This window comes from Malaclemys terrapin, chromosome 6 (genome assembly GCF_027887155.1).
Source record: "Malaclemys terrapin pileata isolate rMalTer1 chromosome 6, rMalTer1.hap1, whole genome shotgun sequence".
NCBI lineage: Eukaryota > Metazoa > Chordata > Testudines > Emydidae > Malaclemys > Malaclemys terrapin.
Genome location: NC_071510.1, coordinates 73,114,132 through 73,128,409, shown reverse-complemented (window position 1 = coordinate 73,128,409; position 14,278 = coordinate 73,114,132). Strand labels below are relative to the sequence as shown.

The 14,278-nt window shown below is 37.0% G+C and overlaps 1 protein-coding gene across 2 annotated transcripts in view; it reads right to left on the bottom strand.

The window, feature by feature from the left end:
• Nucleotides 1–13,973, bottom strand: part of LIX1 (limb and CNS expressed 1) — a 45,111-nt gene extending 31,138 nt beyond the window's left edge. For both annotated transcript variants that reach the window (XM_054032975.1, XM_054032976.1), the window contains exons 1-2: nt 13,675–13,973; nt 1,622–1,785 (exon numbers count right to left, since the gene is read on the bottom strand). In XM_054032975.1, coding sequence (XP_053888950.1) covers nt 1,622–1,785; nt 13,675–13,756 — 246 coding nt within the window. In that variant the 5' untranslated portion in view covers nt 13,757–13,973. The remainder of the gene's footprint in view (nt 1–1,621; nt 1,786–13,674) is intronic.
• Nucleotides 13,974–14,278: the final 305 nt, after the last annotated feature.

Sequence of the window (14,278 nt, the reverse complement as noted above, 5' to 3'; positions counted from 1 at the left end):
GGAGTTGCAGGTGCTCAGTAACTCTCAGGATCACGCCCATGTTGGAAGTCACTGACAGTAAACTGAAGGGATATATAGGATATAATTTAATTAGATACAATGCTCAGCCATAGAACCCGCTCCTTCTCTTCACAAAAAATGACCCAATCAAATTACCTTTTCTGTTGATTATAATGTTTAGATCAGGGGTAGGCAACCTATGGCATGCGTGCTGAAGGTGGCACGCAAGCTGATTTTCAGTGGCACTCACACTGCCCGGGTCCTGGCCACCGGTCCAGGGGGCTTTGCATTTTAATTTAATTTTAAATGAAGCTTCTTAAACATTTAAAAAACCTTATTTACTTTACATACAACAATAGTTTAGTTATATATTATAGACTTCTAGAAAGAGACCTTCTAAAAACATTAAAATGTATTACTGGCACGCGAAACCTTAAATCAAAGTGAATAAATTAAGACTCAGCACACCACTTCTGAAAGGTTGCCGACCCCTGGTTTAGACTGTGTAGCATTTTCTTCTTCAAATGGATTCAGAATAAAAAAGCCACTAATTTAAAAATGCTAAAACAAAGATTTTGTTATTCTGTCCCATCCTGCAATCCTTTAATGTCAAAAAGAATTGAAGGGGTCCAGAACCTCCTAGGTTTGGGCCCTGAATAATTAAAGTTGATTAAATATAAAGAGAACCCTGAGTTAAAATCATATATAAAAATATGTGTGTATTACTAACATTTTAGACTGTTAAAATAAAAAGCTAAAGACTGGATTTACTTTTCATTATTTATGTTGTCTACTAGAAATGAACAGAATTTAGTTTTAAATAATTTCACAAACATTTACTGTTTTTAAAATTGCCTGTTTTCCCCCTCTATTTTCAACTTCCACTACTAGATTTTGCTCATAACTAAATTTCAAATATGTATACTTATGTAGCTAGAAAAAATATTTTTCTTTAATGTATGAGTGCTCATACATTTTTCTAATCAAAATGTACCTTTCTTCCCTCCCCCCATTCTCCCCGCTCCCCCCCCCCGTTTAATTTATTTTTAGCTTAAATTCAAGTTGGGTCTATTGTTCAGTTTATGCCTTTCACTCAATGTGAAAAACTGACCTGTTTCTAATTAGTTTCATTTTCTGGATCTCTTGCATTAGCACTGTATTGATGTGTTTGGGTTGCACAGATTGCAGGGGAATCTTATAATAAAAATATCTTTTCACTGACAAAATAATGAAAACATTGCTACTACAAACGGGTTTTCTAAAGATTATGGGAAAAAACCTAACCAAATCAAAAAGGTGGTCTTAAAACTATCTGACAAAGATATTTGACTTTGGATATTCTATTTATAAGAATCCCCTTCATTAAAGACATTCTTACAAGAGCCATGATTAGAACAATAAGTCATGCCATGATCAATTAATTCACAGTACTGCCCGTTATTTTTGTTTAAACAATTTATGTCCCTGAAGATACTGTGGTCTGGCACTTAGGGATTAAGTGTGTATATATTGTGCTCTGAAAATAAGTAACTATTTATTTTCCCTTTAAAAATAAATAAATAAAAAAAATAAACTTTGAAGAAAGATTTCCCTTTGGCAAAAATTGAAATCTGCTTCTTACCTGAAAGTTGCCAAAACAGCTTCCTCCAGGTAGGGTGACATAACTGACAAATGGAGGACCAGGAGAGTTCAATGACTCATACACCACTGTGCCTTCACTAGGAAATACAGCTCTCTGTTTCTGTTTGTTCTCCCAGAATTCCTGCAGCATTGCTACGACATTCACTATCAAAGACACAGAAGTGACAAATATTGGGTACAGTATATACAGTTTATCTTCACTTGTAACTTCATTTACCAGATTTAAACAAGAAATATTCTGGTTATGTACATGTGAGAGTTGAAGATTCAGTCAAAACCATCATTTGCATTATAACTGTATTTTGCTCCAGCATGATATTAAGAGGCACTGTACTGTTGGAGCAGCTGTCTTTCAGATAAAAGGGGAACTATATAGAAATTCCCATTTATCCATCACAAGAAGGATCACAGTTGCTGTGTTCCACAGCAGAAGGGGCTGGATTTTAATGGTGCACAAAGTGATGTGTTTCCACACTGCTTTGTGATGTGGTCAGAAGGGAAGATGCTGTATATTAGGGCAGAGAGAGCTGCCAGTTAACATGAACATTAAAATACTAATATACAAACTAAAAATCGATACAGTGCTCCTGCACTACAAAGCTTTAAGTTTCAGGGATGGGATTTTCAAAGCTTTGTAAGAGTCTTAGCCACTCAGCTCCCATTTAAAGTGAATAAAAATTGGGTGTACCTCCTTTAGGCTCCTTTGAAAAGCCCAGCTACAAGATTATAGCTGATGTTTCTTGGCAATTACCTAATATTGATGGAACTTTTTATACTCTGTCAAAAATATTACCAGTTCCTATTTTAGAGCATGCCCCTCTCAAACAACATGCCTGTTTACCATTTTCGAGAACAGGCTTATTGGAGGGTCATTGTAAAAACACAAGATGTTATCTATTTCCTATGATTGCTTGCTTGGATGGCCATAACAGGGAAAGCAATGAGAATACAGAAAATAAGAAAGAAAGTCCTTACATTGGGCCTTCAGAATGGTATGGCTAACCTCTCACCCCCCCCATTTTGAATAACTAATGGAATAAGAAACAGATGGTTATCACAACATGTGATGGTGCTTTGACACAAACTGCATAAGAGTGAAACCCAAACCACAGAAACTGACTTCTACTTTTCTAAATTATAGCTGTATCACCGCCCCCTTGAAACTGCTAGAATTTATGAACTGCATACTTCGTGATCGATACTACCTGCTGTTGATCTTTGATATTCATCACAGCAATCCAGAATAATAAAGTGACTAGATGAAATTGGTGACCTATCATTTTTATGTTCAACAAGGGCAATTATCCTCTTATTTTCAACTCATTTCAACTTTGAGTGATGATGAGTTTGAGCAAAAAAAATCAAATCTTTAGACCAGATAACTGCCAGCAGAACAGACCACAGAACCAAATGCATCAAGGAAAATGTCTAGGGTCTGCTGTGTTGAGAACTTCTCACTGACCCTGAGTGAAATACATCTTTTACATCGCTGGTTGCTTCACTCTGTCTCTTACATTCATGTTTGTTAACGATTCAGTTTAAAAGCCATTAAGTGAAAGTTGATATCTAGGAATAAACTTCATGCATGTTAAATGTCAAATTTCTAAGCTTTGAGCTTGACGGTTTAATAGAAGGAAAGTGCCACATTTATTGGAGAAATTGTATTGATATTAAATCTTTATTGAAAAGGTCATGTTTAGGTTAAAAGAAACTAGCTTGAAATAGAGCACCAGAATAAAAACAAATGACAACAAGAACAACAAAGGCTTACGACAGCCCTATAAGGCATTTGTGGCCCTAGCGCCTCTTGGGAAAATTGACATTTAACTGTTTGATTTTTTTCTTTAAAAAAAACAAACAAACCAAAACTTTAGATGTCTACGCCATGGATCCTATACCACCAACATGAATACCACCCACAGATCTTTCTCAGGCCCTGATATACTTGTGACATAAAAAGTTAATTTAAGAAAACGTCAACTGATAACCTAGTTTTCAGACCAAATATTCTTCAGCCTTTCAAATCAGAGCCACAGCTGCCTCCTCATCAGAAAAAAAATGAGTGTTTTAGTAACTTTTAGGCTGGCATTTTCAAAGGAGCATAAGAGAGTCTGGTGCTTAACTCCCACTGAATTTGGACTGGATTTGGGGGCTGAAACACCGTTGAAAAATTAGACTCAATGCTTGTTTATGAAAGAAAAATGGTAGTTATCCAGATAACAAACACTAGCTCTTAAGAACTGTTCAATGTCCACAGTAATGGTTGGCCTTCTAAATCAGTTTTTCCTTTCCTTTTTTGTATCATCTGTCTTTCATATCTTTTGTCAGTTTTATAGCAAGATTGAGAAAATTCATAATATATCATTTTTGTCCTCTTTTGCTGTTACCGGTACTAGTTCAGCATTTGGACAGCCTGTGAATACTTCTTGGTTGGTTGAACATTTTCACTGGATTTTGTGATACCTTCAGCTGTTTTAAAAATTAATCTACATAAAGTTCCCTAAGCAACCAAGAGATTCTTCTTGGTCAAAGGAAAATAAGGCAGACTCTCTTCTTTTGCTGAAGTCCTGAAACTTAACTTTGGCTGTCACTCTCTAAACTAAGAGAGTTTGTTACAGGGTAAGCTAATAAGACAAATATCTAGAAGAAGGTAGTAGTAGTAGTATTCTGGCAGCACCCATAAACTGTTACACTCTATTCACACACACACACACACACACACACACACACACACACACACACAAAGACTGAATTTATAATCCCAAAGAGTTTACAATCCAAGAAAATTTAGGGCTTGTGTACACAAAAAATAGTACCAGTTTAAATCAAGTTGTGATTTTATTCCTCATTTAGTTAAAGCAGTGCGACTTTGTGTGAGTCTCTTAGATTGGTTTAAAGCAGGCCTGTAGCAGTTTAGCTTGCATGAGTAAATTTATAGGCACAAAATAAACTGATATAGGGCAGTTTTAAAATCGATATTAGAGTCTATACTCACAACTTGCAATGGTTTAACTAAATCCATGTAAATTAAACCTGTGCAAATTCTGTGTGTAGACAATGTATTATGCTCTCATATTCATACATATTTTAAAAACGTTATCACAAGTTATTCTAAACATATCCATTCCAAAAAGGGGGCATTTTTAAAAAAAATAAATTAAAGCAGGATGTAACTAGCAACCAGAGAGGTTTGAAAAAGTTCCTTTGCGTCTTATAGTAATCTCAGGAACACTGTAGAGATATTCAGGAACCGTTCTACCACTATCAGGTATGTAGGTGGCTATTTAATCCCTCTTGAAACAGGTACCATAGCAATATGCATACTTTATTCAGACCCTCTACATTCATTTCCATATAAGAAATTGCATTATTTTTTTTTTTTAAACTTTCTGGGTGAAGTCTTGTCAAATCAACTGATATTTACCCATTTTTCTTCACACACGTTTTGCATGCTCCATAGGAATGCAGTGCAGCAGCAATCCAAATTTTCAACCATCCAGTAACCGTGTACAAATGAAAAAGCTAGATATTCTTTTTTTTTTTTAAATGTTGGAAGTGTTGAACACACTAAACTTAGCACTGGGATCTACATCTCATCTTGAATGAATGTCATTCACTTTAATTTGCTTTTTGTATTTTGAAAAAATAAATATAATATGGCCAAAGATGTTTAAACAATGACTAGAGTACCTATGTGCATTGGTGACTACTTTTCCTAACACTTTAATTACATGTGCTCTAAAATCTGTTATTCAGTATATTGTCACATCACTGAATCAGTTAAACAAAGATATAGGATGAAATCCTGACTCGATTGAAGTCAATGCCAAAACTCCCATCAACTTCAATGGGCCAGAATTTCACCCATGTATTCTACATATGCATTTTCCTCTCTCTTTTAATCTGTTACAAGCATGTAATACAAATATCTAAGTAATGTTAGGAATGTGACCACTATACAATATAAGGATTTCATGGATCCTTTATCCTTAATTTACCTCCATTCATGGGCATTATAAGGGTTTCAGACCAGTGCATGGTACTTGATGTGACGTAACTTCTAGTTACAAGGGAATAGAAAGAACATCTTTTTATTGTGCATTTCTGTGCTTTTGTTTGTTCCCATAATAGCCAAGGCTTTGTGGACTATATAGTAAACTGGACCTAACTTCTGTGGTAAGAGTCCCCTGGCTTCTGGGACACGGATACTGAATTTTACAACAAACAGGAAAAGATGTGGCAGTGCCAAGTTAATAAAAAAATATTGAATTAAATACAAAAAATGACTAGCACAATCAATATTATCCGCATTATTTTAGAATTACATGTATTTTATGCTGTTCTGCAAATGTTCAGCTTTTGTACTAATAATGTGTAACCATTACAGAAGTTTTTGAGGGAGGGTGAAATAGCGGCTTTGACAGCTGACCTAGGGCTTTTGACACACAGGGAGCAGTTGAGAATTTTGCCTTTGGAAAGTTGCTATCTCCTAGTGGGCAGGAGAAGAGATGACTTAAGATGTTGCTACAAATTTCAATTCCCCCATGTGGAGAACATGGGAGATACCTGAATTATTTGTGTGAATATTAGGTATGCCTCATCTTACTTGGTTCTTATTATGATGCTGGTTACATGCTCTCAAAGGATTAACCCCAGCCAGAGCTCTCCACCTAGGAGGGCCAGAAAGCAGACAATGGCTCCAGATAAACTTTATTGTCTGGCCCTCAGAAAGAAGAGGGGCCAATTCCTTTGAAGTCTCATATCTGCTGGGCTCTGGCTAGTATGGTCAACGGTAGGAGGGGGGAAGATTCTGGTGGGAAAGCTGGGATCCTAATAAAAACAGTCCCTGAGAGCTAGGAGGAAAGACTGAGGACATATCTTCACTGCACAGTTAACTGGGGCTCTTACACAGGTGTCAGCCCAACTGTCACTCCCCACCATTCACACAGAAACTCTTTGACCCAAGACAGGAGGTGCTTTAAACCCAGGCTAGTTTACATGGCTGGGGGTATAGGTTAGAATCCAGGCTCCGATTTAACTCAGCCTGGAACCCACTCACTTTGCAGTGAGGATGCAGGCAAAAATCTCTCAAGTACCATTCCTCCAATGCCCTTCCCCCATTTCCCTCTGAAGAATGGACAAGTTTTCCTGCATGAATATCTCAGGACAAAACACTGAGGACACAGAATAAGGTGGGTAGGACTTTGTTGTGAGGTTGCTTGTAATCAGGAGAGGCTAACCTGCATAAAAAAAACCTGGGAGCCAGTCATAGGGGTTAACTACAACAACATATCCACAGACCATTAGGGATGCTCTTTGTCATCCCAACTCCTTGAAATGAGTACCTAGAAGACAAATGGGATCTAGATATTTTTGCAAGGAAAGACTGAGGAGTTAGATAAGATGCAGATAGATTGTTTAATGTTTTAAGATTTGTTTTTCTGAATGCCTTGGTTCTGAATAATCAATACTTTGCTGTATGAAACCAGCACAGTCACTGTAATTACCACTTGCCATATCTCATGAAGAGGAGTACATTGGGCAGGGGGCTGAATCCTGTAGGACCTTCTGAGACAGGCACGGTTGGTACCCAGTGTGGCTGCAGGCCTGTCAAAGTGAGGGGGAGACATGATTTCACCCTGTGAGAGCTCAAATGCAGCTGGCCTGGTAACTGTGACACCCTACCTAGGCAATCCTTGATAACAACCAACCACTTCACTGATCCCACCCCAAAAACTGCTACTGCATCCATCACTGATTGACCAGCAGTGAACCAGTTAACAATTTTGGCATTTTAATTGTCTATAGTTATTAGAGTTAATGCTGCTTTGAGATGAACAGGGCAGGCTATACCTCAGAGCTACAGTACCCGGGTGGTGACAGATTCAGGAGGACAACACTGCATTGGTTTACGATTGGAAGGCTTTCCTCAGAACCACAAGAGGCAAGGAATTTAATTTCTTTAAATGAAAGTTTAGATTCTGTTGCATATTCCATAATCATGGTACTAGCCTTGATGTTACTAAAGTTCAGTGTGGGCTTTGTATTTAGTTATGGATGGTTTGGGGCTGAGGAAAATGGCTGCTCTCCCTGCTACCTCCACTAGCATAAATGCATGGGATTTCCTTGTAACTCTGATTTTAAAATGACTAATTTCTGCCAGGTGTTCAGAAATATTATTTTATGTCTCCGGGTTGGGTAATTGCCATGATTGGAATGAGGATGCATACTCTATGCAAGGTATTGCTACCCACTCCATTACTTGGGGGGAGGGGAAACACATTTTCCTTGTTTTTCTGGAAGGAAGCATATGGGACATTCTAGAGACCACAAGTCAAATTCAACATTGGCATAAGCAGGAACATAATTTAATGAAAATTAATTACTTCAGAGGATTTGTGTCCACTTATGCCAGCAGTGCATTTGGTTCCATATTTCTAGGACTAATATTAAAGCATGGTTATAGTTACCCTACCCGAGGTGAACAAACATATAAAGGATTGGCAGTAAACAGGACAGTAGACAACACATATAGATGGGAATATTATTTGAGAAGGAAAACCCTGAGACTAATGGAGCTATTCAGAACAGAAGTCATACAGTCTTACCAGTAGAGTGAAATGGAGTCATAACCCTGACAACATTTCAACGTCAAAAGAAAGCAGGATACAAAGAACACACAGGATAATCATTTACGTTGTCATTTTTAAACTTAAAAGGATTTCTGGAAAAGGGTTGTTTTAACTAACTTGACAGACTATCATTAAATGAACACTCAAATGCAGAGAACAATAATAAAGCTTTTGGAGTTAAAAAAGCTAAGTATTAAAGAAGATTCTTTAGTGAAAGGCTACTAAAGTTGTCTTACATTTCTTAAATCAATCTGTGGCACATAATCAGGGAAACCATATCATTTAAACAAAGATCATAAGTTATAAGTGCACCCTCCTGCAGCTGTATCCTATTATGGACTGTAACTTAACACATGCATCTTGGAAAAGTTGTTAAAATTGAGTTCAGACTAACAAACCTATATTGTTTAAATATGTGGAGAAAAGGGGCAGAAATTTAGGTGGGAACCATCAGGTTCTATAGGAGTTTTGGTATTTCATGTTCATATTTTTTTCATCAGTTGAGAGTATATTTTAAAGGAATAAATGTATATGTACACATATACACAGATCTCTGCTGCAGACATGGGCATAATAATCACAAACTAGGATTTTCACTAAAAATGCTATAATGGTTTGCAGATTTATATGCTAGTACATTAATAGTGATGCCATTAAGCTGCATTTATCCCCTTGCTAAATTTCTACAGGACATAATATACTTCAAACGTAAGTGAAGACAAAAATTCCCACTAAAACAAGACTAACTGGTAACGAACAAGATGTTACTGTTTATGTGCATATTGGAGCTCCAAAAGTATTAGAGTAATGTACAAATACAAGGGGCCAGAACCTGATTTTAGGATCGCCCCTGTGCACTACTCAGGCAGCTAAAACTTCTTTGGTGGGAGGGAAACCCCTGGTGGCATAGAGCCAGCATAGCCTCTAGTGTAGAAGTGCAGGTTGGTGGCATGTTGGAGTGAAGGGGAGGTGGCTGGAGTGCTGCTTCACTCTGGGAAGATGGATCACCAGTTCACAAAAGTTAGAGCAGTTTTGAGGATGCTCTAACTTGCACTGGAGACTGACACAGACTCTGGTTTCTCCCTGTCACTGTCCAGAATTTAGGGGGCATAAGTGTGGCATAAAGCCATCTTTGCCTCTGTTGGGTTCTTTGCTGAAACCCAAGGATTGGGGCCAAAGTTTCTTGAGGATTTTGATTGTGAGGTCTTGGAACTGGGACCATCCTTCGTAAGTATTTGTAAAGTATCCAGCACACAGTAGGCATTACTGTCAATAAATAATAATCCTGGGGGCTTATAGTCTAAATAATGGTGTCTTATTGCCACTTCTTTGGAAAGACTGGTTCATGGCTCCACAGCTCATGAGTGATTTGATAATCCCAAATTTAGGGCAATAAAAAAATTGATAGCATCAGTGTTATAAACGTAGATCCACGGTATAACTGTATATATCATGCACTTTTGAAGGCCTTGCCTGCACTCTGTCCACTAATCTATTTTTGCTGGGATGACTATTACTTACATTCCAAACCTTCTAGCAGCTTCAAACAGACACCATTTATATAAATAAAACTGCCAGAGAAATATTTACCAAGATCATAGAGAGCCTGATCCAAAGTATTGGGGTAGGAGTCTTTCCATTGACTTCAGTGGGTTTTGGATCAGGTTTATTCTTTTTCCCTTCTCTTGAAAAACAAAATGACACCCATTTCTAAGGAAACCAACCTTGTAGGATATAGGTGCCACTGCCAAGAATGTGATTCTGAGAAACAGACTGACCTTTACCTTCACAAAAACTAAAAATATTTCTAAAAAAGTAAACGTGTTTCCATACTGACAATTTTTAAATTCTGCATTCCAGGATGATAATTTTTGGAACACTTTGTAGTGCTTTACAGCAAAGCTGTAGTGAGGGAAAAGCCAATAGTCCATTACTTAAGTTTAGGCTTGACAGAATTCAATTTTTTAAACAAAATTTCTACTGATTGTATTTTTTCATCTATTTAAATTTTCACAGTTGTGTGAAGTTATGGGGGTGGGGGGGGAGAGTCAGACAAAGGGCAGACAATTATTTTAAGAAAGTAGATAACCTTTCACTTTTCCCCATCTCTACAACTGTGAAAACAAAATTTCAATATTACATATCAAAATATACAAATTACATATACTTAAATCGAATTCTATTCAGTTCTTAAACAGCATTTTTCTTACCTTGTTTATCTGTAAATGTAGATTGATGGAAATATTTTTTAATTGGTTCGTGTATATCTATGGTGAAACTGACATTTACCAACAAAAATCTAATCCTTCCAAGCCTACTCAAATTGTAAACTCTATGGGGAAGGATCCATCTTTTTGTTTTATAGTTGTACAGCACCTAGCACAATGGGGTTCTGATCTATAGTGGGGACTCTGAGGTACTACCACAATAAATGTAATAGCAATGTTGGAAAGGTATTCTACAGCAAGTGATGATGCAGGGAAAGTTCTGCTCAGTTCTGCTGGATCATGCTCAATGCGAATGGAATCTCATGGGAATTTAGCTGCTAAAATCTCAGAAGTCTTTATAGAGCATGTGTGAACTGAGATTTTTTTTTCCCCAAAAGGCTTTTAACTTGTCCAAATTTGGGCAGATTTTCATAACTACCACAAAAAGCATAGCCCAGACACAAGGGCCAATTCCTTGGAAAATCTCAAGTCTTTAATGGAAAGTATGGGGGTGCTGGAGTTTTCAAACAAAGAAAAAAATCACTATAATTTTTTACCATGGGCAAAATGTGTATTTTCCTAGCCTTGTTATCAGAAATTGCTGACCCATTTTAGCTGACATTTTCCAACAAAATTCATGCTGAGACAGATACATGGGATAGAAAAAATTCAGTCTGAATGGTTAAAGTTTGGCAAAGTTATAAGGTACTGAAAACAGGGTCTTAAAATAGGAAGTGTCAGGTAATCTTAACAAATATTTCAGTTATACTCAGCAATGTTACTTTTGCCCAGTCAGGTAAAGGAAAACCATCTTTTTCTTAATGCATTGTGACAAGTAGTAAAGCACTATTATAGCTGACAGATATGATTTCATTACTGGATTATTTCTGGTAATATTTGAAGCCTGTACACCTTGAATGCTTGTAAAAGCTGTAGAAATAATAATACACACAGGCATGCTCATAATAATATCCTGTTCTATAATATAATTTCTACCCACATCACATTTAAATCCTACTGACAAAATACTGCTCCCAGTACAAGGACTGGTGGTTTAGGACAATACTAACCTCTTCATGACAATGCCATTAACTACAGTATCATTTTGGCTTTAATCTCCTGCTAACTTCAATGGCATCAGGTTTATGCAGTCGTTTGGACCTTTTAGAATACAGTGCTGTATACCTTCTGGCTTCAGTGGGAGCACATAGCAGGATTAGGCATAAGATGGACAGTTTCTATATTAGAATTCTTTAAAATGAGTGCTTCCTGGTGTGGCTCAAAAAGCCCTTATGAAAGTGACCTTCCAACCTATCTATAATTTGGCATCTGCTTTTTCTCTTTTACTTTATCCATCTCTAGATCTGTGGGTGGTCACGGTATCATTGTCTGGGCAGCTGGTACATACATTTTCAATCAAAATCTTGTCAGTTGATCTTTATGAACTGGTTACCAAAGGAAACTCAAAAAGGGGAATGCCTTTCCTCCCTCTATTGATATCAAATTCTTTGCTCCTGCAATGTCTGCTCTCCCTGGCTCTTAGAGCAAGGTCTCAGGACAGCAGCACTACATGAGTCTACCACAGCAACACAAAGTTCTCCTGCTGGGTGGCCTCCATATTTGTGTATGGAGCTGTCTAGGTCTCTTACTTCAGGGTCAGATTCTGATACTTTACTCACTGAGTAGCACCTTTCTACAAGAGTGATCCTATTAATTTCAGGAAGACTACTTATACAGTGAAGTATTTTTCAATGCAAGTAAGGGTATTGGAATCTGGCCATTAGAAAATAGTTAATATACAGTATACAGACATTTCCTCTAGTTCCTTTACAAGTTGCGCACTTAAGTAGTTTCTCCCATACCATGTTTGAAAGAAATAACAATAAGCTATTAATGTAGCTGCTGACAAATGAATGAAGCTGAGATTCAATAAGTACCTTCCACACTGTGCTTGAGGGTTTAAAATAGATTACAGTTAGATATGTATGTGAAGAAAGTGTTCCCAAACAGAGTCAAATACTATGTTAGCAGTATCTTTTTACAGCACATAACAGAGCAATTTAGATTAAAATTACACCTGCAAGCACCATAATATCACAATCAGAAACCAATGGTATAAACTAAAAACTGCCATTAGGGAGACAAACTAAGTGATCCCATTCATCATGGAGGAAACTGCAAAATAATGGAATCTAAAGTAATGTTTTGCTGAATTTGCTCATGGATAATGTTTCTTATTAATTCCTGTTTCTCCAGGCACTGATATATGAATCTAGGTAAGAAACAACGGGAAAGATTCAGATACCCTTACTCATGTAGAATAGCACCTCATTCCCTGAATAAGCCTATTGAAATCACGAATAAGGGAATCAGAATCTGGCTCGGTAGAATAGAGAGCTAAATTCAACTGCATATATTTCAACAGAGTTACCAAGAGATGAATGAGTTCAATATACAGCAGTTAATCATATTAGCTTCAGAAACAAAGTTGCATGAGGTAGTTTAATGCTGAAATAAAGACTTTTATATAGCAATTGCCTAATATGATTTGAAAGGAAAATTGGACAGTTTGACAGATTTGCTGTCACACAAAATACCACAAAGAAAGTAGGTAGTTAGTTTGTTCAGAAGTCTTAGAGGGAAAAAAAAAGTTACAGTCTCTTTGCAGGACAACATGCTGTGGTTTAAACAGCAGCATACTGTACTGCTTTACATCTGTTCCAATAGAAGTGCTCGGAGTTGAGAGTTCAGCATTTAGAAAATTTTACAGGAAACATTTAAACTATATATGTATGAATGAAATACTTGGTCTAATATAATAAACTAATTGTTAGAAAGAGTAAATATTTATTATAGAATTACACCATCATTTTCGGAAATTTCCAAAATAGTGGATTTCACCACAGGACCCAAAAACTTTTGTTGAATTTAACCAAATTATCCCTTACAAAGAAGTGTTTTGAAAGAACATGAGTCTTTTAGAATATACACTTGAAATGTATTAAGTCAATTATCACCAAAAAAAAAGCAGAAGATAGTATATCTTCAGTTTAAATTAACATCATCTATGTCCCATAAAATCAGACTATTTGCTTAATATACTGTGCTCCACGGTATCTTAATAATAAAATACTTAAATTTGACAATAATAAAACTATTGTTTGAGAAGTCAAGAAACTTTCTTTGGTACTTACAGTCTTTAAATACAAGGGCAGGGTCTCTATGAGGCAGTACTTGGGCAATTAAATATTGCAGAGACTCCAAGGTTCTGTCCATCCTGGTTCTGCTTTTCCAGAGTGTACCCACAAAGTGTCCTCATGCCTGAATTATTCCAGTCCTGTACTGACTTTGTGCAGTTCATTGATGCTCTGGATTACTAAAGAATCTCTTTTAACATCTGCCAATCAGACATTGCCCAGAATCAAAAGATCCTTCCGGGGGTCCTCCTCCCTGGCTCACTTATCTTTGTTATATGCTGAGCTAATTAGCTGTAAAGGCAGTCTGACAGGCTCATTCCTACTGCTTCCTTCTGTTAAACACACCCACCTACAGGCTAGCTGGAGAAGCTAATCATGTGAAAGACATTTCTCTTTCATCCAGACATTGACTGAATGTGCTGAAACAGACATAGTTTTGGTTTCCCTGAATTAGTAAAAGTTTTTTTCCCCCTGTACTCTTGGAATGTTAGGTAGGGCTACCATATGTCCGGATTTCCCCGGACATGTCCGGCTTTTCGTTCTATAAATAGCCGTCCGGGGGGGATTTTTAAAAATCTAAAAATGTCCGGGATTTCCCCAG